At 44.7% G+C, this 22,893-nt stretch overlaps 1 protein-coding gene across 6 annotated transcripts in view; it reads left to right on the top strand.

Moving 5' to 3' along the window:
- Nucleotides 1-22,893, top strand: part of DCLK2 (doublecortin like kinase 2) — a 191,030-nt gene that overhangs the window by 94,963 nt on the left and 73,174 nt on the right. For all 6 annotated transcript variants that reach the window (XR_009866623.1, XM_062199512.1, XM_062199515.1 and 3 more), the window contains exon 3: nt 22,718-22,820. Coding sequence is in view for 5 of the 6 variants with exons in the window: in XM_062199512.1 (XP_062055496.1) it covers nt 22,718-22,820 (103 nt within the window). In the remaining variant the exon portion in view is untranslated. The remainder of the gene's footprint in view (nt 1-22,717; nt 22,821-22,893) is intronic.

Below are 22,893 nucleotides of genomic sequence, written 5' to 3'. Positions count from 1 at the left end.
GTGGAGGATGGCCCAAGTGCTTGGGCCCTGCACCTGCGTGGAGAGACATGGAAGAAGCTCCTCACTTTGGATAAGCTCAGCTCCAGCCGTTGCAGCCATTTGGGGAGTGGGCCAGCGGGTGGAGGACCTTTCTCTCTCTCTCTCTCCCTCTCACTGTCTGCAACTCTACCTCTCAAATAAATAAAATCTTTAAAAATAAATAAAATTTAATATTTGATGCAGGAAATGTCATGAGTAAGGACAGGGATTGTACTGTTATATTAACTGCAGTGAATCTTCCCAGAGAACATAAATTGAACTCAACCTATAGAAGGCAGAAGAATGTGAGGTCTAGATTGTGCGTGGGGAGATAGCAGAGGTAGGAAAAATATGAACAAGGTACCAATATTAATATCAATCATGGAACATTCTAGAAACCAACTATTGGCTATAGTTTAAAAATTGTGATTTGAAATATTGTGAAGTAGCATGACTACCACTTATATCTTCTTGTCTTTTACCTGCCCCTGGTTCTTCCGTAATTGTTGTTGAACCCTTCACACTGGCTTGTCTATTCCCTTTCTCTCTCTTCTAAGGAAGCCTTTAAAAAAAAAAGTTTTGTTTATTGAAAAGGCAGAGTTACAGAGAGAAAGAGATATCTTCCACCCACTGATTCACTCCCCAAATAGCAGCAATGGCCTGGGCAGAGTCAGATCAAAGCCAGGAGCAGATGCTTCATCTGGGTCTCCCACATAGATACAAGGGCCCTAGCACTTGAGCCATTTTCCACTGCTTTCTCAGGCTTGTTATCAGGGAGCTGGATCAGAAGTAGAGCAGCCAGAACTTGAACCAGTGCCAACCAGCGCCCATATCGGATGCTGGCATTTCATGCAGCAACTTAATCGGCTAAGCCACAATGCCATCCCCCTAAGGAAGTCTTTTTAAAGCCCTAAAGGCCTGTTTGATAGAGGATAAGTTGCCAAAGGAATCCATTTTGTGATATGGCCAGAATATGGCTAAATAAGGTTGTTGGAGAGAGGCATTTGGCAAAGTGAGTTAAGCCACCACTTGGGATGCCTATATCCTATATCAGGATGCTAAGGATCAAGTCCTACCTCTGCTTCCAATCCAGCTTCCTGCTAATGCATATTTGCAAGGCAGCAATGGTACCTTAAATGCTTGGGTCCCTGCCATCCACATGGAAGACCCAGATGGAATTCTGGGCTCCTGACTTTGGCCTGATCGAGCCCCATCTATGCCAGTATTTAGGGAGTGAACCAGCAGAAGGAACATGAATCTCTCTCCTACCTGCTTTCTCTCCTCTCCCCTCCCCCATCTCTCTCTTTCTCTCCCTTTCAAATAAATAAAATTCATGAACTGAAAAAATTCATTTCACTTCTCCCATGCATGTCTTATAGAGATTTTCAGTTCATTTGAGATCTTTCCTTTTATCTGTTGTTCTGTGCCTCGTACACAGGAGGTGTTTAGTCACATGGTTTGTTCTGAATTATTTGTTCCATATGCTTGAAGGTTGAGTTTGACTATTAAGATGATGGGAAAGAAATGGAAATGCTCTTTGATGAAAGAGACCTTCTTTTAGTCGTCTTCTTTAAAAATCCCCCTTGCATTTGCAGCATTGCAAGGACCATACAGCAGCTCTCAGCAAGTGTGTATTTGAGCGGTAGACTGGATAGCTGGAGGAATCCATCTGTAGGTCATGCATGCCAAACTCCTGGTTTTGTGAGTGGGAGAATGAGATGCACAATGGATATGAACAGATTTTAGCCCTTAGAGCCTATATCTCCTCACTCTGAAGCGTGTTCTTGGTTTTTGTTTTTAGGAACTCATTCTTATTTTTGCTTGGCACTACAGGAGACATTGCCTGGGTCCAAGGCATTTGATTACCTGTCTCTGACATCCTTTCCCCTTTTCTGGCATAGGAATTAATTAGAAGGAGCACCTAGGGAACAGAGGATGTGGTAGCGTCTTAATCCTGCACTGAAAATTCACCTAATTTTTCTAAGTGTCTGTTTCCATGTCTGCAAATGGGGTGGGCATGGAATTTAGCACCATGTAAGCCCTAGGTCCCTTCAAATTGTATTCAGCAATCCAGTGGCTTCTAATTCTGTTACTGTTTTTAGGATCCAAGATTGTTCCATTCTAGGCCGGCGCCGTGGCTCAACAGGCTAATCCTCCGCCTTGCGGCGCCAGCACACCGGGTTCTAGTCCCGGTTGGGGCACCGATCCTGTCCCGGTTGCCCCTCTTCCAGGCCAGCTCTCTGCTGTGGCTAGGGAGTGCAGTGGAGGATGGCCCAAGTCCTTGGGTCCTGCACCCCATGGGAGACCAGGATAAGCACCTGGCTCCTGCCATCGGAACAGCGCGGTGCGCCGGCCGCAGCGCGCTACCGCGGCGGCCATTAGAGGGTGAACCGACGGCAAAGGAAGACCTTTCTCTCTGTCTCTCTCTCTCACTGTCCACTCTGCCTGTCAAAAAAAAAAAAAAATTGTAAAAAAAAAAAAAAAAAGATTGTTCCATTCTCATTCCCTCTTAAAAATGTCTCCGTGTTTTTTGCTGAAGGAAGAAGGGTGAGGGTGAGTGGGAGTGAGGAAGGCAGCAAAGGTGGTGGTTCAGGAGGCAGAGCTGGTCTACAGTGTGGTACAGCCCCAGGGGTTTCTGCTCTCCTGCCTTCATTCTCTAGAGGTAGTATCAGACACAAAAAGCACCCAACCTGGGAGTCAGCAGATTGCCTGGAGATAAAGATGCCTGAGTCTCATATTAGATGCTTGGGTTTGATTCCTGGCTGTGGCTCCTGACTCCAGCTGCTTGCTTGTAGACCCTGGGAAGCAAAGGTGATGGCTCAAGTAATTGGGCTCCTGCCACCCAAGTGGGAGACCTGGATTGTGCTCCTGGCTGCAGCCCAAGCCTTTGTAGGCATCTGGGGAGTGATCCAGCAGATGGGAACTCTGGCTTTCTGATCCTATAACCCTACTCCATCACTTCCCACCTGCCTGTTAAAACAAAAAACAACTGAATAGGAAGCCCATAGGCATTTCCGCAAGAATCTTTTTGGTGTTGGGTACCCTGTCTTCAGTTCTTATTTTGTTGTGGTCCAATTTGTTTGGTGTCTCAGTGTCCATGTAGCATAGGAACACAGAGAGACCAGCTCTTCAAGAGTGTCACCAGCAGTGGAGTGGAGGCTGGTGATGAGGCCACAGCAGCCCCTCTGGGGGGAGAGAGAGAGACAAGTGCCCTCTTTACCTCTTCTGAAGTGCTGAGCCTCCTCAAAAGAATGTGTGTGTGTGTGTTGTTGTTGTTGTTGTTGTTGTTTTCTAGAACGAAAAGTCTACACTTTGGGCTACAGCCCTGACATAGAAAGGCTGAGCTTGACCTATTTCCTTAGCTGGGAGTGCCTTGCATTGTCCTCTCAGGCAGCATGAAAATCCTTGAACTGGGAAACTGACAGCTGCAATCAGACACTTGCATTGAGGGAGGCATCATGAATTTTAATAGCAGAGCTGCTGCTGGATGAGGCTGGGAGAGGAGGGAGAGCAGAGCCAATTCACACAAAGGAGCAGAGGGCGTTTGTTACATGTGCAGCCCACAGCAGTGATGAGAGGAGTATTCCAATTATTTATCCCACAGCCATGTTGCTGATTTAAGAGGGAAGGGCTGCTGAACTCTCCTGCAGTGGGAAGGCTTATGAATCTTCCGTGATGATTAAGCCCACTGTACCGGAGCCAAAAGAAGGTGGGTATATCTCAAGCTGACTTGTGGGCAGTGGCGGTGCTCGATACCGCACCTCGGCCATACCCAGGAAATGAGCCCTGGGAGCCGCAGTCACCATTAGGCAGATAAAAGTGCTTCCCGCACAGCGCCACAGGCAGGTGCGGACACACGTGCACACCCGTGCAGCTGTGGGGCCAGCCAGCTTCAGGACGGCCTTCCTCTCTGTCACAGCGCTTCCCCTTCCAGGAGCCTCACAGCAGCATCCTGTTTGTCCTGGCCTGGAGGTGCTGGAATCTGTCCCCATTGCCAACCCTCTCCCATGAAGTGGCTGCTGGGTGGAGTGGATGTTCCCATGCTGGTCCACCAAGTGTGAATGTAAGGCCTTCAGAAAGGTCAAGGAAAATGTACATGATGAAAAACTATGCAAAATGAACTTTGGGGGAGACCCCGTCCTAGAGGCAGTGCTGCTGCTTGTGTGACATAGTCCTGTCCACTCCTTTCAAAGTGTTCTGGCCATGCCACGCCCAGGCCAGCCATGTTTATTGGAAGCTAGGGCTGCCCTTTGAGAATGAGTGCCACTGACAATCTGCTTTGTTCTTATGTCTAGATAGCTATACTTTATTTTAGAAAGGGGCCTGGGTCTCTATTTAAATGAGAACATAGTCATTTCTGAATTGCACCTTTCTGAATACATCAGGAAATAATGCATTGTTTAAATGAAGATGGCGCTTAATACAGGACAGGTTTGCTCCTGCAGTGCCTCTGTTGGTGAGAGCATGTAGCCCAGTAAAGATGGTTATCTGTGAGGGCCGGCTGGCTTCCCGGCACTGGCCAGGAAAGTGCTGCAGAACCCCCACACACGCCCAACAGCAGCAGCCACTGCTCTCTCCATACTGAAGGCGGAACCAATTTCTTGTTCTAGGATCTCGTCTTCCTCCCGTGGTTGCAGGGAATTCCGTGAGTGTTTCTGCGTGGAGAACTGGGCCTCGGGCCCGGCTGCAGCAGGCACCAGGAGAGATGGAGACGAGGAGCTGCTCTGCCCTTCTCCACCAGTGAGGGATGGAAAGTGGCTCTGCCAGCTTCCCTGCTAGGGTCTGTCACCAGCCAGTGGAAGTGGGCCGTTGCCCCAGGCCTCCCGTATTTCCAAGTGATCACCGAATGAGTTTATGTAGCTGTAATGTGTGAGTGTTTAAATAATGTGTGGCGCTTAGTATAAAATATATCACAATTACTATAGCCCAATTTGGTGTTCTGTTGTGTTTCAGTAAGGTGGAAGGAGTTGTGCCTCTCAGAGCTGGAAAATCCTTTCCCTCCTCAGCTGTAACTTGCTCCTTCCCTGTTCCTTAGCATAGTGTTCCTCTCTGTGGAGGCACCTGGGGTCCCCTTTGTCTTCGCCCTTGCTTGTAAGTTGGGATATTTAAATTGTTGAAGTTGCTAGGGACAGCCCAGCCATGCAGTAGAGGGGAGGTGAATGGAGTTTATTATAGTAATAACATTTACTTACATTTGGGATCCCTCGAGTGTTTAAATCCTTACTACTATGCTGTCGTGCCTCCCTCTCGCTGTCTCTTCACATCTGCTTTTTGCCGAAGCCCTGTGCTTCTCCACAGCCATCTCCATGCATATCCTGGTCATAAAAGCTGCTGCCTCTCTCCGAGGATCTGATACCAGGAGCCCTGAACCTGGAGCCCCCTGCCTGTGTGCTACTCATCCACTTGTGTGTTCAGTGCATGTTCACTGGGTGTCTGTGGTGCAGGTCCACAGCTGGGCTTTCTGGAGAGAACAGCAAGGAAGATCAACACAGTCCTCAGGTGCTGGACGCCCTCCCCATTCTCCCGGAGCTGTGGCAAGGTCTCGCTGAGCAACCATCGCCTCCATCCTTGATAGTCCAGGTGGCCCTTCTCCACCTGCCCCGGTTCCCAGGTTCCCTTGCCACACCATGGGCATCCAAGGGTGACTTGTGTTCAAAATGACAGCGAAACAATGCAGCCACAAACATCTTCCTGCAGAGAGGCTGAGAGGCCTTAGAGCTGTGGGGAGGAAGGGCGTGCTCTAAGTCATTCAGGTGCCAAGATGGATTGGAAAATATCCAAGAAGGAAGGCAGCTCTTCTTTTCAGGCTAAATAACAGCCTTCTTGTTGGGAAGGAATAATCAGTCCCAGCTGGAGGAGAGAGGCCATGTAGCCTTTGCTTTCCATTCACATCTCATCTTCTGACATGAGTTTCTGACATGAGTAGCATTCTTGCCCAGACTTGCGGCCCCAGGGAGGGGACAGTTATTTAAGACAGCTGGCTCCTCACGCAAGGCATATAACTTGATGATAAATGTTAACAGACAACTTCCCTTACTTGCTGATCCCAGTCCTGGTTTAATTGACACCCCTGGAGATTTGGGAAAAAAAAAAAAAAAGGATGTCTCTTTGAAACAATATCGTGTCTCGTGTCTCTGGATGCAAGAAAAAGATAAGAAATGCTACAAGCCTACAGTTCATCAGTGTTTCCCAGCTATGGAAGTCTTCAGGGAGGGATTCCGTCTTGTGCATTCCCCATGAAACAGGAGTTTCCTGTGCCTTTCAGACCCGTCTTGTGTTACAGTGCAGAATAAATCTCCTATGATTTTGTTTTCCTTCCTTGGCTTTGTCTTTGGAAAGACAAAGTTATTGTAGTTATTTTATATCATCTTACAATTTTTTTTCTTGAAAGTTTAGATATAACTCTATCATGAATAATTTTGAGTTTTAGTTATTTAAGAATTCTTTTTTCCAGAGTTACTATTCCTTTCTATCTAGAGCCCTGTTCTTGGGGGTAATCATTATGCCTGAATCTCCAGACCTGGGTGTCAAGCGTTTGCTGCACATTCCGTTTTTATAATTGGAGACAAACTCTGTGGGCAAAGCGTGAATTGATTCAGTTGTCTTTTTTTTTTGTATCTTAGAACTTGGTCACTAAAATTGTTCTAATATAGGGAGTGAACATTTGGCACAGGGTTAAGATGGATGTCTGCATCCCATCCAGGAGTTCCTGGGTTCTAGTCCTGGCTCTGCCTCCAATGTCAGCTTTCTACTAATGTGCACCCTAAGAGGGAAGGGGTGATGGCCCAATCAGTTGGGTCCCTGCCACCCATCCAGGAGACCTGACTGGGTTCTGGGCTACTGTCTTCTGCCTGGCCCAGAGTCTGCTGAACTGGCCATTTGGGGAATGATCCAGCTGATGGAAGATCCGTCTCTCTCTCTGCCTTTTAAATAAATAATAAGTTTAAAAACTTAAAAACTAAAATGCTATAATATAGAAATGAAATTGAACAACCTAGGGATGTATACATTTATTTGAAAGAATTTAGAATTATTGAGGACATGAAGAATTTATATTTTCAGCTTATCAAAAGTAAAAATGTTAATGATAGAATAATAGTTCCTTAAAAACAAGAACTTTAGGAATGGATCTAGGGAATTGCTAATAAAAACTAAGACCTGGTTAGATTTCAAAGTCAGTACTGAATAAAGCAAACAAATTGCAAGATGATATATTTGAGATGATATAACTTACTCAAAATTTTAAAAACATGCTAAACAATAGTGCTGGCTGTTCGTGGACATGTACTTCTATAAAATGAAGCCTCAAAGCATGATTGGAAGGACACATGCCAAATAGTTGATAGTATGTTCCTGGGGTGGTAGAGAAGGAAGGAGGCAGGGGTGGGATCAGGAACAAAAGAGATTTTAAAGTCGGTTTTGTTCTCATCTATTAAAGGGAATTGCAACAAATGTAAAGTACCATTGGTTAACTTGGAGGGACTGGGCATTATTTGCTGTTCTTTGTCATCAAGTGGAGGAGCCAAGACTTGAACCAGTACTCTGATATGAAATTCAGGTATTCCAAGCAGCTTCACCCTCTGCGCTACAATGCCCACCCCAATATTTGCATTTTTTAGAGTGGACCTTGGTAATAACCAGTTATTCTGTTGAACTATTTTTCTTTGAATTCTCCTAAACTAAGTATTCTAAAAATTTGTAAATCAGTTGTATATGTGTTAGTGTAGCAAATTTTGGCTGTATTTCAGGAGCAGGTGTCTTTAAAATAGGAAAATGTAATTGTGGTATTTGCATCAGCCAATAGAAATTTTGCTATTCAAATGGTTCCATAAATGATTCCAGTGGCTAAGTGGGATTTCCATTTCTGAATTGCCACAGGCATGTAACTTATTCAGAAGATTTTTCCAGCTGTAAGAATGAACTCTGCTTCTGCTAAGAAGGCAGCATTGGGAAATTTTTTTCTCATCACTGCTCTTGTGGGATTTTAGTTAGTTTGAAAACGAAAATCCTGTGGAAATAGAAGTTGCTATGGAAACTAAAATTTTATGATGTTTTCTGCAGCACAGAGCTGCCCCACTTATTTGAGATTCAGATCTAACCTACTCACCTGGCTAGGCCACATCATAAAACTGGGAGATAAGCACAGAAAACCATCATCAGACACTGTCAAATTTGGGTGCCAAAGCTTATTTTCTTTCCTACCAATCAAAGGCTCACACCGTCACTCAGTTTACTCTTATTTTTCACTTAAGTTCCCTGAACGTGAAATCTCTCTCCCTAAACCCATGGAAGGTCAAGTGCAATGAATTAAAAGTAGCAGAAGGGCTGCTAGAAGGGATCTGGAGATGGCCTTTTAATCAAGAAGCAAAGGTTCAGGGCTTGATATCAAAGGAGGGGGGGAGAGTTTCATTAAGAGAAAAGGAACGCAAAATGTGGTCTTGATGCCTTTTTAAAATAAGGATATTTCTCCTAGAATTCTAGATAGCCCCACCGTGGCCAAGCCCGGTAACAGTGCTGTATGTAGAGGGTAGGGAGGAGTTGTGCTTCCTGGAGTAAGTGTAGAAATAACTGAGCAAGTGTTCCACACCACCTTTGTCGACGATGCTCCCAGTCTTGAATCTGTAGGGGCAGAAAGAGGGGTGGTCCCTCTCCTGCCCTTCCTAAGAAGCTACAACCAACATCCCTGTACAAAATAATAAGTCAGCAAAGGAGCAACAAAGTGCATTTATTGGATGTTAGTTTTATGTTGCAGGGGAATCTTCAGTCTGAAGACCCAAAGACTCAGCGTGAACTGTCTGCTCTTATGGTTAGTTCTCAGGATGTAGGGACAACAGTGTAGAAATACAATTGGGAGGAAACAGTCCCATCTGCCAGCAACTGAGTGGGAAACCCAGCAAGACCTGGTTGTTTAGAGGCCTGCCTTCCTCCTGGGTAGGGGGCAGCACCTCTCTGGAGTGAGGAGGATCCAATGACCCATCAAACAAGCAGGTTGGAGCATTTCTTTACGGCCAGCTCTCAGACAGAAATGTGGGGGAAGATGAAAGTAATGTTTTCAGGCTGTATGGCTTGCTTTGGGGAAAAAGTTCTAGTTTCCATGACTTGCTGAGGCTGGGAGGGAATACAGTAGGAGACAGGAGGACAGGAGAAGTTCAGAGAGAAACTACTTCAGGGTCTTGTTTTCTGAGCCCCAGCAGTTCCAGCTGTCTTAACTACCTGGGTGTGCTAAACAGGCACAGTAGGGTGGGTTAATCCGATTTTCATGAGAATCAATTCCTGGAAAATGTTGCAAGCTTTGTCCTTGTTTCTTTCTTTTTTTTTTTTTAAACACATAATCTTTATTCACTCACACTCAATTTCTTGGTTTTTTTTTTTGTTTGTTTGTTTGTTTGTTTTGACAGGCAGAGTGGATAGTGAGAGAGAGAGACAGGGAGAAAGGTCTTCCTTTTTGCCGTTGGTTCACCCTCCAATGGCCGCTGCGGCCGGTGCATCTCGCTGATCCGAAGCCAGGAGCCAGGTGCTTCTCCTGGTCTCCCATGCGGGTGCAGGGCCCAAGGACTTGGGCCATCCTCCACTGCCTTCCCGGGCCATAGCAGAGAGCTGGCCTGGAAGAGGGGCAACCGGGGTAGAATCCAGCGCTCCAACCGGGACTAGAACCCGGTGTGCTGGTGCCGCAAGGCGGAGGATTAGCCTGTTAAGCCACGGCGCCGGCCTGTCCTTGTTTCTAAGATGTAAAGGTCACAGTATTTCTTCATATGTATTCATACTCCTAGAATTTCCAATCTGACCCAAATACAGTTCTGTCCTAAAACTATATGACTGCAGCTTGTGCTTGTAATTTGTTTTTAAAAAATAGCCATTTTGTTTGATTATATCAGTTTGAGAACGTACTCCGTGTTCCCTAAGGTGTACAGAGTTGGCCCAACTTGTGCTGATCTTATAACATTACTTAGAAGTCGATACTTAACAACAGCAACAAAGATATAGGCTTACGTACTTGCTACTCATTTACTTCCTGAAAGTAAGGCATAGAAAACTGGCCTGCTTTGGGGGTTTAGACAAGTATGAAAACTTCTCTGACTTACCTCGGTAAGTTTTCCTATGTGTTTTTCATAGATGGCAAATCACACAGCTAATACTTTTTTGGGGAAACAGTGTATGGTTAAATATGAGTCAGTCAGCGTTTGGACCTCAGTTCCTCCTTACTGGCTGTGTGACCTTGAACAGGTGACTTGTGTAACCTTGAGCCTCTGTGTGAAATGGGAGCTATGGCGGTTACTGCAGAAGCGTGTTCTGGGAGCTGAGTGAGAAGGGGTGCGTTGTGTCAAGTGCACTGTTAGCTCTTACGTGCTTGTTATCTTTCTCTTTGCTAGAATAGAAAAAATTTGGATTAGAAAACCTTCACCTTTTCCTTTGGTTCTCACTTGTCTTTTCTGTAACACCCAATGGTTTCCTTTTCATTGTTTGAGGATGACTGAGTCCTAGGGAGCATTTACTCGGGTTCAGCTCCAGTGTCTTCAGAATTAGGGGAACGTGTGGAATTGCTGTCTGGCTAGGTGTCTTCTGACTTCCTCGCCTGCATTCTTTCAGATCTTTGCTCCAGTCTCTCTCCTCTAGTGGAAAGCCCAGGAGTAAGTTTCAACCCTTTTCCTGTAGGAATGAAAACTAAGGAGCACTTCTTACTGGGAGATTAGTTTAGAAATTACCTCTTTCATAAAAAGATGGTCATTGTCTCTTCTTCCAGAAAAGTGGAATTTTTTAAAAATTTATTTGACAGAGTTATAGACAGAGAGAGACAGAGAGGAAGGTCTTCCTTCCGTTGGTTCACCCACCAAATGGCCGCCACGGCCAGCACTGCGCCGATCTGAAGCCAGGAGCCAGGTACTTCCTCCTGGTCTCCCATGCTGGTGCAGGAGCCCAAACACTTGGGCCATCCTCCACTGCCTTCCCAGTCTACAGCAGAGACCTGGACTGGAAGAGGAGCAACCAGGACTAGAACCTGGCGCCTGTATGGGATGCCAGCACCACAGGTGGAGGATTAACCAAGTGAGCCATGGCACCAGCCCCGAAAAGTAGAATTAAAAGATAAGTTTGTTTTGGTGCAAATGAATTTTGAAGTCCACGTATACAGGGGATCTTCAGAATGTTCATGGAAAACACAAATTGTAAAAGCCTAGGGGTCGGTGCTGTGGAATAGTGGGTAAAGCCACCATCTGCAGTGCCAGCATTCCATATGGGCACTGGTTCTAGTCCCAACTGCTCCACTTCCAATTCAGCTCTCTGCTATGGCCTGGGAAAGCAGTAGAAGATGGCCCAAGTCCTTGGGCCCCTTCATCTGCATGGGAGACCTGGAAGAAGCTCCTGGCTTCAGATCGGCACAGCTCCAGCCATTGCGGCCATTTGGAGAGTGAACTCTCTGCCTCTGCCTCTCCGTAACCCTGCCTTTAAAATAAGTAAATAAATCTTTTAAAAAATTTTAAAAGCCTATGCATGGAGTTCAGATTTTTTTTTCTTTTGCACCAAAGCAAACTTGTCTTTTAATTCTATGTAGCTAAATGTTCTGAATTTTTAAGGTCTTGCCATCCTGTTGTTAGAGACATTTTCTGAAGCCGAGTCTTTGGTCTCACAATTCCACAATGAATCTTGTTTGGTGAATAGTCATGCATATGAGAAAGGAAGATGAGCTCCAACATTTTTTTATTGGAACACATAGGGAGTTGTCTGTCGATGCCATTGAGAAGCCTATTACTGTAAATACTGTCATCTCGTAGCTTCAGTTCTGTTTCCATGGCAACATGGCTGTGAGTGCCTGGCTGAAAAGATTTACAGGAAGCTGAAGAACATTGCTATTCTGAGTGGCTTTCTTCTGGCTGTGGGAAGAGGTCCTTCCCTTGCTGAGGGCCAGCAAGCACGGGCTAGGAACAAAGCAGGCTGTTTATGCTGACTGTGATCTGGACCGAGGGTAAAGAAATGGCGAGAATCCAGCCCCTGCTTACTGACCTGTGAATTGGTTTTTCTGGTGGTTGTTCCTAGTATTTTGAAAGGAACAAACAGATTCTTGTCTTAAAATTTCAGATGTAGTTTTCCTGTTAATTTTAAGCAGAACCTTTATTCTAGAGCTAGAACTGGTTAAAAAAAAGGAGGTGCAGGGGTTGAGAGTGTCAGGGGTAATGTTAGTTATGGTGAAGTTAATCTGATTTTATAGCTTTCAAGTATCTAGGTGGGCAGGCTGTTTAAAAGAAGTATCCCCTGCTAGCAATAAAACTAAAGATGAGGGCTCAGGCACCTCTTAGGTCTGTCCTTCTATGTTAAAATTGTCATTTTTATGTGTTTTCTTTACATCTTAAAAAGATTGTATACCTATGTGTTCATAAATAGAAATGTTATACATGGTAGAATATTATTTGAGCGATTCAAAATGAAATGGAGTTTCTTTGTTGGTATTTGATGACTGTAAGGTGGATATCGATCCAGTTGCATTAAATGCCTATACAGCAATTTTAGTTTCAAATAAGAGACATTTATTGGACTTCCTTACTGATTGCCTTCAAATCCTTTCTAGCAGTAAGCTAGAAATATTGTCTTTATTTGTAAAACTACTCTTCAGTAGAGACAACCTTTAGCTGAACTCTGAAAATGAAAGCATTTAATGTGAGCAGGGATATGTGGACTTTTGTCTCCCTCTCTCCCTCTCCCTATCTCCTTCTGTGTGTGTGTGTGTGTGTTAAAATGAAATAAAATCCATAAAAATGATGCATTTTATACTCCATGTCTGTCATCCCATTGTCTTTTGTATAAAATATGGCCCTTGACCCACTAGATGGACATTTCAAGTGTGCTAAGATGTTCACTCTTACACTGTCTAGTTGAGCTGTTGCCAGTTTAAACTAGTTTCCCACTGAGATCCAATGTAGTCATTTGGCATTTTTATCAAGTCTTGAAAATTTTTGAATAATATAGGCTTAGAAAATATCTCATGAGACACTCATTTAGTGCAATCTCAAGTCTGGATGGCACCAAATATTTGCAATTTCCTTGAACCTCCTCTGTCAACTGCTGCAGTAGTAGATTTCACAAGTAATTTTTCTCCATTCACCCTGGAATAATTATCAAAGAGATTTAATTCGTGAAAGAGCTTAAGTGATATAGGATGAGTGCTTATTCTAAGGTGTCTAGAGCCAAAATTGGATCAAGAATCTGCTGAATATCTTTTATAAGGAACTGTAGGATTTGACTGGTCTGTTCAAGGATGTCACAAGTTAGCATAGGATAGGAAACATAGAGCGTAAATCTGAGAGCCAGGACAACGTGATGCTAGGAATTCACTGGAAGAAGGTGAGGTGGAGCCTCTAGGGAGAGAGAAGGACGTAAGGCATTGCAGTCATTATCTGTTCAGTGGACGTGTGTGGAGCAAACCCTGTATGTCAGGTGCTGTGTTGTGTGCTGGAATCACAGTGTTGAACAAGACAGTCACCCTGTGTGCAGGGAGCTCGGTCTGTTCAGAAGTATTTAACTCAGTGATAGCATCTGTATCGGGCAAATTGCAGAGCAGTAAGGGAACACCTGGGTTTGGAGGGGCATTGATGATCTTTGTGGAATTTGAAACTGAAACATGAACAGAAAAACATTCCGAATGTCATTGCTATTTACTCCCTTAAAATAGTGCTCCTTTATTCTCTCGCAGATAAAGAGCTCAGCGTTTTTGAAAGCAGTCTCCTAAAATAAAAATAAGGTTTCTTTAGAAACTAAAATATTTAGACTTGAGAGCTTTACCACAGGAAGTGCTCTTAAGAGAAATCCAACCTGCTTAGCCACCAAGTCCTTTGTAACTCTGGAAAGGATGAAAAACAGGATTTCCAGGGTGACAGCAGGCCAGGAAATGGTGACCTGACACAACCCTGGTGGTTCAGAAGCGGCATACCTGTGTGCCCTTCCCTTTTGTTCCCAGGAAAGGGTTTCCTGTGCACCTTGTATATGCATTGTATTTTTTTAAATCAAGCCTCACCTATATGTTTGTGTAAAAATAAATGAAGGAAGAAAAAAGAAAAAGAAAAAAACCCCACAAAACAGTGAGTGTGGTGAGCTATTAGAAACTAGCACTGAAATTATGGCTGGCACACATTCACCCTGACCTAATTAATCTGTCTGCTGAAGGCTAGAAAATTGCAGTTTTAAATGGCCCCATTCACTGGGAAAGCTTAGATGTACTCTTGCAGATACATTATTTCTCAGTTGGATGTTTCGCCATTAGATCCTACTGATTGCTTTAATTTTGTACGTTAGCAGAAGCACTACTTTCCCCTATTTATGTAGCTTTCTTTCAAGAGCTGTGTAACATCCATTATTCCCAAAGAGCTCTGGAAAAGTCAATTTTTCCTTGTGTTGAAGGTAGAATTTAGAGGCAAACAGGAAGGGGTTTTCTAAACTGATGTACTTGTCTTCACCCTTGTTAAGAATGATTTTGAGATATTACCCATGGTTCTGGTATTTTGTTTTTCCTAAGCTTAGTGACCTGTCCCCCTATCTCAGTGTTAAACCCCAGTTTAAGTTAAAATTGATTAAGGTGCCAGCGCTGTGGCATAGCGAGTAAAGTGACTGCCTGCAGTGCTGGCATCCCATATGGGCACCGGTTTGAGACCCAGCTGCTCCATTTCTGATCCATCTCTCTGCTATGGCCTGGGAAAGCATAGAAGATGGCCCAAGTATTCGGGCCCCTGCACCCATGTGGGAGACCTGGAAGAGGCTCCTGGCTTTGGATTGGCCCAGCTCCAACCATGGCGGCCATTTCAAGAGTAAACCAAATAGATGGAATATTTTCCCTCCCTCTCTTTCCCTCTCTCTCTGCCTCTCTGTAACTCTGCCTTTCAAATAAATAATAAATAATGATAAAATTAAATGATTAATTAAATGATAAAAGGAACAGACACACATCACAGAGAACATAGAATATACTGTAAAAGTATTTTTTTTTAAATTTTTTTAAATTTATTTGACAGGCAGAGTTAGAGAGAGAGAAAGGTCTTCTTTCCGTTGGTTCACCCCCCAAATGACCGCTATGGCCGGCACTGCGCCGATCCGAAGCCAGGAGCCAGGAGCCTCCTCCTGGTCTCCCATGTGGGTGCAGGGCCCAAGCACTTGGGCCATCCTCCACGGCCCTCCCGGGCCACAGCAGAGAGCTGGACTAGAAGAGGAGCAACCAGGACTAGAACCCAGCATCCATATGGGATGCCGGCGCCACAGGTGGAGGATTAACCAAGTGAGCCATGGTACCGGCCCCTTTAAAAGTATTATCTAAGCCGGCGCTGCAGCTCACTAGGCTAATCCTCCGCCTTGCGGCGCTGGCACACCGGGTTCTAGTCCCGGTCGGGGCACCGATTCTGTCCCGGTTGCCCCTCTTCCAGGCCAGCTCTCTGCTGTGGCCAGGGAGTGCAGTGGAGGATGGCCCAAGTGCTTGGGCGCTGCACCCCATGGGAGACCAGGATAAGCACCTGGCTCCTGCCATCGGATCAGCGCGTTGCGCCGGGCCGCAGCATGCCTACCACAGTGGCCATTGGAGGGTGAACCAACGGCAAAAAGGAAGACCTTTCTCTCTGTCTCTCTCTCACTGTCCACTCTGCCTGTCAAAAATTTAAAAAAAAAAAAGTATTATCTAATGTGCAGACATGAAACCTTTTAAAGGTATTGTGGGTATTTTATGGGATGCTACTATTATCAAGATAGTTCTTTTAGTTTCTTTTTTCTGTAGTAGACAAGAAGTTCTTCTACAGAATCTACTCTAACATGATAAACTGTAATTATTATTTTTTCTTGCCTGCCTCTACAGTAAATTGTGTGTGTCTTGTCTTTTGTTTATTCCAGGCATATAGTAGGCACTTTTAATGTTAGAATGAATATAGAGAAGTAATATGGCTCCCACGAATAAGAGAGAATTATTTAAGTTTGTGTCAGACCCTGGGCATTCTATCAGATGTTTCACTTTGAAGAGTGTCAAACCACTTTAATTGTACCACTAGGAACAATTAAAAATATATGGTCTCATATACAGGGGGTCTTCAAAAAGTTCATGGAAATGCATATTATGAAAAAACTATGAATGAATTTCAAAATCTTTTGCACTAAAACCAACTACCTTTTAATTCAATTTTCCACTAAATTTTTATAAGTTTAATTAAAAAATCATTTCCTTTAAATTTTTATTACTTATTTGAAAAGCAGAGAGACACACAGAGATCTCCTCCCATCTACTGGTTCATTGTCCAGAAGCCCACAACAGCTGGGGCTGGGCCAGATTAAAGCCAGGAACTTGGAACTCAATCTAGGTCTCCCACATGGATAGCAGTGATCCAAGTACTTGAGCTATCACCTGCTGCCTCCCATGGTTCACATTTAACAGGAAGCCAGAATTGGAAGCAGAGTTGGGACTCAAATCCAGGTGCTTTGACATAGAAGGAAGGTATCTCAGGTAGCAACCTGACCACTGAACCAGGTGACTATCTGCACAAACCTTGTGCTTGTGAAATATAAGGATGGCATATAGTGACTGCATTATACTGAAAAAGATACAGTTTTTAAGTCCATGCATATGGAGATATTTCAAAAAGTTCATAAAGATATGTGTTGTGCGAAAACTATGCACAGATTTAAAATTTTTCCACCAAAATAAGCTTATCTTTTAATTCCATAGTTTTTAAAAGACTTATTTATTTGAAAGGCAGAGCAAGAGAGAAGGAGAGATCTCACATCTGCTGGTTCATTCCTTGAATGTCTGCAACAGCTAGGGCTGGACCAGACTGAAGCTAGGAGCCTAGAACTCCATCTGGGTCTCCTACATGGGTGGCAGGGTCCCAAACACCTGGGCCACTATCACCTGCTTTCCCAGGTTTATTAGCAGGAAGCTGGATCAGAAGCAGAGTAGCTAGGAGTTGAACAGGCACTCTGATATGGGATGCTGGCATCAGAAGTGGCTGCCTGTCCCACCACAAGGCTGGCTCCTGAACTCTGTCTTTCCAGGATTTTTTCAAAATGCTCCCCTTTCTTTTTTTTTTTTTTTAATATTTATTTATTTATTTGAAAGTCAGAGTTACACAGAGAGAGGAGAGGCAGAGAAAGAGAAAGAGTCTTCCATCCGATGGCTCACTCCCCAGATGGCTGCAATGGCTGGAGCTGTGCCAATCTGACACCAGGAGCCAGGAGCTTCCTCCGGGTCTCCCATGCAGGTGCAGGGGCTCAAGGACTTGGACCATCTACTGCTTTCCCAGGCCATAGCAGAGAGTGGATCAGAAGTGCAGCAGCTGGGTCTCGAACCAGGGCCCATATGGGATGCTGGCACTTCAGGTCAGGGCGTTAACCCACTGCACCCCAGTGCTGGCCCTCAAAATGCCCTCCTTTAAGGAAGGTGTCCCAGCAGTGTGATCTCTGCTCTCAGCAAAAGCTTTGCCTAGCTCAGGCTTCATGAACTGTCCAGTGCGGTGTAGATAGTACCCTAAGTGAGTTATCCTCTGCAGTGAAAGTGAGCCCGAGCAGAGATTTGCATGTTAAACATGTACTTGCTTGTTTTGAAGGCAGAGTGGCCAGAGGAGGCAGAGGGGAGAAGAGGAGGGTGGAAATATCTTCCGTCCATGCAGGTTTACTCTGCAAGTGGCCACATCAGCCAGACTGGGGAAGTCCAAGGCCAAGAGCTAGGAACTCCATCCAAGTCTCCCATATGGGGAACAGAAACAGAAGTACATCAGTCATCATCTGCTGCCTCCCAGGCACATTAGCAGGAAGCTGGATTGGAAGCAGAGGCAGGACTCAATCCCCGGTACCCAACAGGGGAAGCTAGTATCCCAACTGTAACTTAACCCATTGTGCTGCGACACCTACCTCAGACTTGTATTCTAAACCAAAAGTGGCAGAGGAGAAGAAATTCCCATTGTTCTTATTTACTCATTATCAGTACAATTTAGGGATTCCCCCTCCCCCCGTTAAGTTCAAGTTTAATGCAAACTACACGATATCAATGAGTGGATGCCCACTACAGATATGTTTTACTGTTAGGTGTCATGCCTCCAGCCCAGCTTGGGCCATTCTCACCAGGGACAGAATAAAGCTTTGTGTTTATGCATGAAAAAAGAAGAAAAGAGGTTTTATTCTCATGACCGCCATTGCAGCCCAGCACTGTGCAGTCTGTGTTTTTAGATTACCTGAATTCCTATCAGTTTTGCCCTGTTGGTTGGTCACATGCATTCCTCTAAAATATTAGCAATCTCAGCGTGAAAGCTTTTGGTTGTTCTAAAAGACTATATAGGCTGGACAGCATCTTTCTAGTTTTAGAGCTAAGAATTAGGGGACCTTGGACACATCACAGCTCCCTCCTCAGCTCTCCGCACAAACTCAGATTGCAACTTCACACCCTTCCCTTCTCTCTAAATTCTTCCCTTACAAAGGGAACATTTCTAAGGTCTGTGCTACACCTCCTCCCTGGCCTCATTCTTGGCTGATGACTTTGCTGAAGTTTTCTCAGTATGAAGCAATCAGAAAATATCTCACCCCCATATTAAAAGTATTTTTTTAATGTTTTTAAAGAAAACAATAGCAACCCATCTGCCAACCCCCTACCGTGTGCCCCACTTCTCAGTATCTGCTGCTGCTTCACTGTCAGGGACTGACCCTGGATTCCTCCAACACCAGCCTTTCACCCGCACACTGATCCCAGCCCCTCTTGCTGATCAAGAGTCACAGCTCCAGCCCTTCCTTCCTTTGTCACCAATCTCACCCCTCTCTGTTGGATCTTTGCAGCAGTACAGTAACTTACTGTCATTTCTCTCAACTTAAAAAACAAGCTTTCTTGGGGCTGGCGCTGTGGCGTAGGAGGTTAAAGCCCTGGCCTGAAATGCCCGTATCCCATGTAGGCATCGGTTCTAGTCCTTGCTGCTCCTCTTCCCATCTAGCTCTCTGCTGTGGCCTGGGATAGCAGTGGAAGATGGCCCAAGTCCCTGGGCCCCTGCACCCGCGTTGGAGACCTGAAAGAAGCTCCTGGCTTCGAATCGGCACAGCTCCAGCCGTTGTGGCCATCTGTGGAGTGAACCAGCGGATGGAAGACCTTTCTCTCTGTCTCTACCTCTCTCTGTAACTCTGTCTTTCAAATAAATAAAATTGCAGTCAAAATACCTTGAAAGAAATGTTTGTACTCAACATCTTCAATTTTTCTCCTTCTAGCCCCTTTAAGTTCACTATAGACTTTCTCCTCAACTATTCCACAAAAACTTGTCATGTGTCAGTCATCTTTATTTATTTATTTTTTTTGAAGATTTATTTATTTGAAGGTCAGAGTTACAGAGAGAAATGGAGAGACTGCAACAGCCATGGCTGGGCCAGGCCAAAGCCAGGAGCTTCATCCAGATCTCCCACATGGGTGATAGGGTTCCAAGCACTTGGGCCACCTTCTGCTGCTTATCCCAGGCCATTAGCAGGGGGCTGGGTTGGAAATGAAGCAGCCAGGACTCAAGCTGGTGCCTATATAGGGTGCCAGTGTCTCAGGCAGTGTTTTTAGCTGCTGTGCCACACGCCAGCCCCACGTTTCAGTCATCTTATTTGACCTGACAGTAACAGTGACACCCAGTTGATTGCTCCCTCCACCTTGAAACATTTGCTTGACTCAACACCCGGTGCACTATAAACTCTCAGTTTTCCTCCTCCCTCACTGCTGCTGCTTCTCAGCCTGCAAGGGAAGATGGCCCAAGTCCTTGGGCCCCTGCACCCTCATGGGAGACCTGGAGGAATCTCCTGGCTCCTGGCTTCAGATCAGCGCAGCTCCAGCCATTGCAGCCAGTTGGAGAGTGAACCAACAGATGGAATACTTCTCTCTCTCTCTCTCTCTCTCTCTCTCTCTCTCTCTCTCTCTGCCTCTCTTCTGAGTAACTCTTTCAAATAAATAATTTGTGGCTAATTGGGGAGTGAACCAGCGGATGGAGGACCTCTCTCTTTCTCTCTGCTTCTCCTTCTTTTTCTGTGTAACTCTGACTTTCAAGTAAATAAATACAGCTTTAAAAAAAATAAATTAAAAAATAGTCAAAAGACATGTTGTGTTTATCCCAATTGTACCATTAATTCACAGATCTGTCATTTCTTGAGAGTAGTGATGACCTGAGGCATATCCAAACCAGATTGAAAATTATGTAATTTGGATTCCTACATAAACAAATACACATCCAGTGGCTACAGCTTGAGTCAAAGTAGAACTATGTTTGGATATCCAAACTAAAATTTATGGAATAAATCATTAAAAGATTGATTAGGAAGACTTAAATAGAACTACTATAGGGAAAAAATACCTTTTTGATCTGTTATATTCCTGAGAATTCTTAAATGCTTTTATTCCATTTGGTAAATAACTTACTTAGTTACATTGTTATTTATTCCAGGGAAATACCAAATAACTTAATATGACGTATTTCCTTGTAAAAATTTTTTAATATTTTAAAAAATATTTAAAATTTAAATTTTAAAGGGGCCAGTGTTCTGGTACAGGATGCCTGGCCTGAAGCACTGGTGTCCTATATGGGCCCCTGCACCCACATGGGAGACCTAGAAGAAGCACCTGGCTCCAGGCTTCAGATAGGCGCAGCTCCAGCCATTGCGGCCATCTGTAGAGTGAACCAGCAGATGGAAGACCTCTCTCTCTGTATCTACCTCTCTCTCTGTAACTGTCTTTAAAATAAATAAAATAAATCTTTCAAAAAATAATAAAATTTAAAAAAATATTTTCAAGTAAGATCAATTAAAAATTAATTCACATTAAAGTCAGAGTTATACACTGAAGAAGAGTCAGAGAGAGAAGTCTTCCATCCTCTGGTTCATTCTCCAATTGGCCACGATGGCTGGAGCAGTCTGAAGATGGGAGCTGTGCCCATCTGAAGCCAGGAGCTTGGAACTTCTTCTGGGTCTCTCATGAGGGTGCAGGGGCCCAAGGACTTGGGCCATCCTCTATGGCTTTCCCAGGCCATAGCAGAGAGCTGGACCAGAAGTGGAGCAGCCAGGACTCGAACTGGTGCCCATATGGGATGCTGGCACTGCAGTTGGCAGCTTTATCCGCTGTGCCACAGCGCTGGCCAAAGATGCCCATACTTCACATCTGAGTTCTTGGGTTCGATTCCCAACTCCAGTTCCTGACTCCAGTTTCCTGCCAAGGTAGACATTGAGAGTCAACAATGACAGCTCAAGTATTGGAGTTTCTGCCACCCATGTAGGAGACTTGGATTGTGTTCCCAACTCCTGGCACGAGCCCTGACTGCTGTGGGCATTTGGGGAGTGAACCAGTGTTTGGGAGTTCTGTCTTAATGAACATTGGGAAAAACAAGTATCTGTAACTGCTCCACTTTTCGTCTGTACAGTCAACATTTTGGCATTGCAAAAATTTGGGTCATTTAATTACTACAACCTGAGTCATCTGCAGTATGTCTGATTCACTATCTTTCCTCTGGAATATGGTTTTCTAATTTTGTAGTGAGATCTATTCAGCGCCCAACCCCATAAAAAGCTAAATGGTAATCAGGAGAATTAAGGGATTATGAGGTTGTTCAGTCCGTTTAAGTACTAGAGCAGTGTGTTTCAACTTTGTTATTGGGAATGGAGTTTTCACAAAATAACTCTTATGTAGCCATTGGATAGCAGGTGAGAGTAGGCTTTCTACCTCCAAGCTACTGAAAGATGGTTCTTGTCACCATGGTTGAGTAATGTAGATTCTGTGGGGTGTTGAAACTGACACAGTGTTAGGAGGGATATTGAAAAAAGAATGCATAATAAAAACTACACCTTTAGGAGCAGGGCCTTGGAAGAACTCTGAAGCTTTGGCCTCATTAGCTTGATGGCAGATCTTCTGATCTAGATGGTGGGGGTTGAGGGGATGGAGATGAGAATTAACACGTGAAACACTTGTATGTCAGGCACGATTCCAAGCAACAGTCCTCAAAACAACCCAGGGCCTGGTACCAGGGCTCACAGCTGGGGAGTGCAGAAGTGAGGAGAGGAAGGGAGGCAGAGAACTCTGAACTTGAGATTTCCAGTAGCCCCAGCTTTGCCACCTGTCCGTGGGAAAACTCTGAAGAATTGCATAGCTTGAATGTACATCCTTTTTTTCTTTTTTTTTCTTTTTAGTTTATTTGAAAGGTGAAGTGGCAGAGAGGGAGAGAACGAGAGAGAGAGAGAGAGCCCATCCAGTGGTTTACTCCCCAAATGGATGCAATAGCTAGGACTGGGCCAGGCTGAAGCCAGGAGGTTGGGTCTCCCATCTGGGTATCCATGGATAGCAAGGGCCCAAGAACTTGGCCCATCTTCCGCTGCTTTCCCAGGTGCTTTATCAGGGAGCTGGATCAGCAGCAGAGCAGCTGGAACTTGAACTTGTGCTCTGGCATGGAAAGCTGGCATCACAGTTGGCAGCCTAACCCACTGCACCACAATGCAGGGCCCATTGTGTGCACATCTTGATTTCACCTTCAAAACAAAAACTCTGGATGCCTGCCATGGACTGTTCATTCTGTTGTTCGGAAATCAACAGAAAGTGTGTGAGTGCTTGGTGAAGGCAAAGTGCTTGGAAATGTTGGTACTAAACAGCTTCTTATTCCACTTCAGTATCATAGGGGAGGCTTCATGTACTTCCTTTTGATTTTTATTACATTTGCAATGTTTCCAATTTATATTGGGGCATGATTTTTTTTTCCAGGTTACTTGTCTGCAAGACTTTTTTGGTGACGATGATGTATTTATTGCATGTGGACCTGAAAAATTCCGTTATGCCCAAGATGACTTTGTCCTGGACCACAGTGGTAAGTTCATTGACCATCTGTGTCACCCCTATCACAGTGGCTTGGGGTTCCATCCCTCAATGCATGTTAAGAG

This window comes from Lepus europaeus, chromosome 8, assembly GCF_033115175.1.
Source record: "Lepus europaeus isolate LE1 chromosome 8, mLepTim1.pri, whole genome shotgun sequence".
NCBI lineage: Eukaryota > Metazoa > Chordata > Mammalia > Lagomorpha > Leporidae > Lepus > Lepus europaeus.
This window is presented reverse-complemented; position numbering and strand designations above follow the sequence as displayed.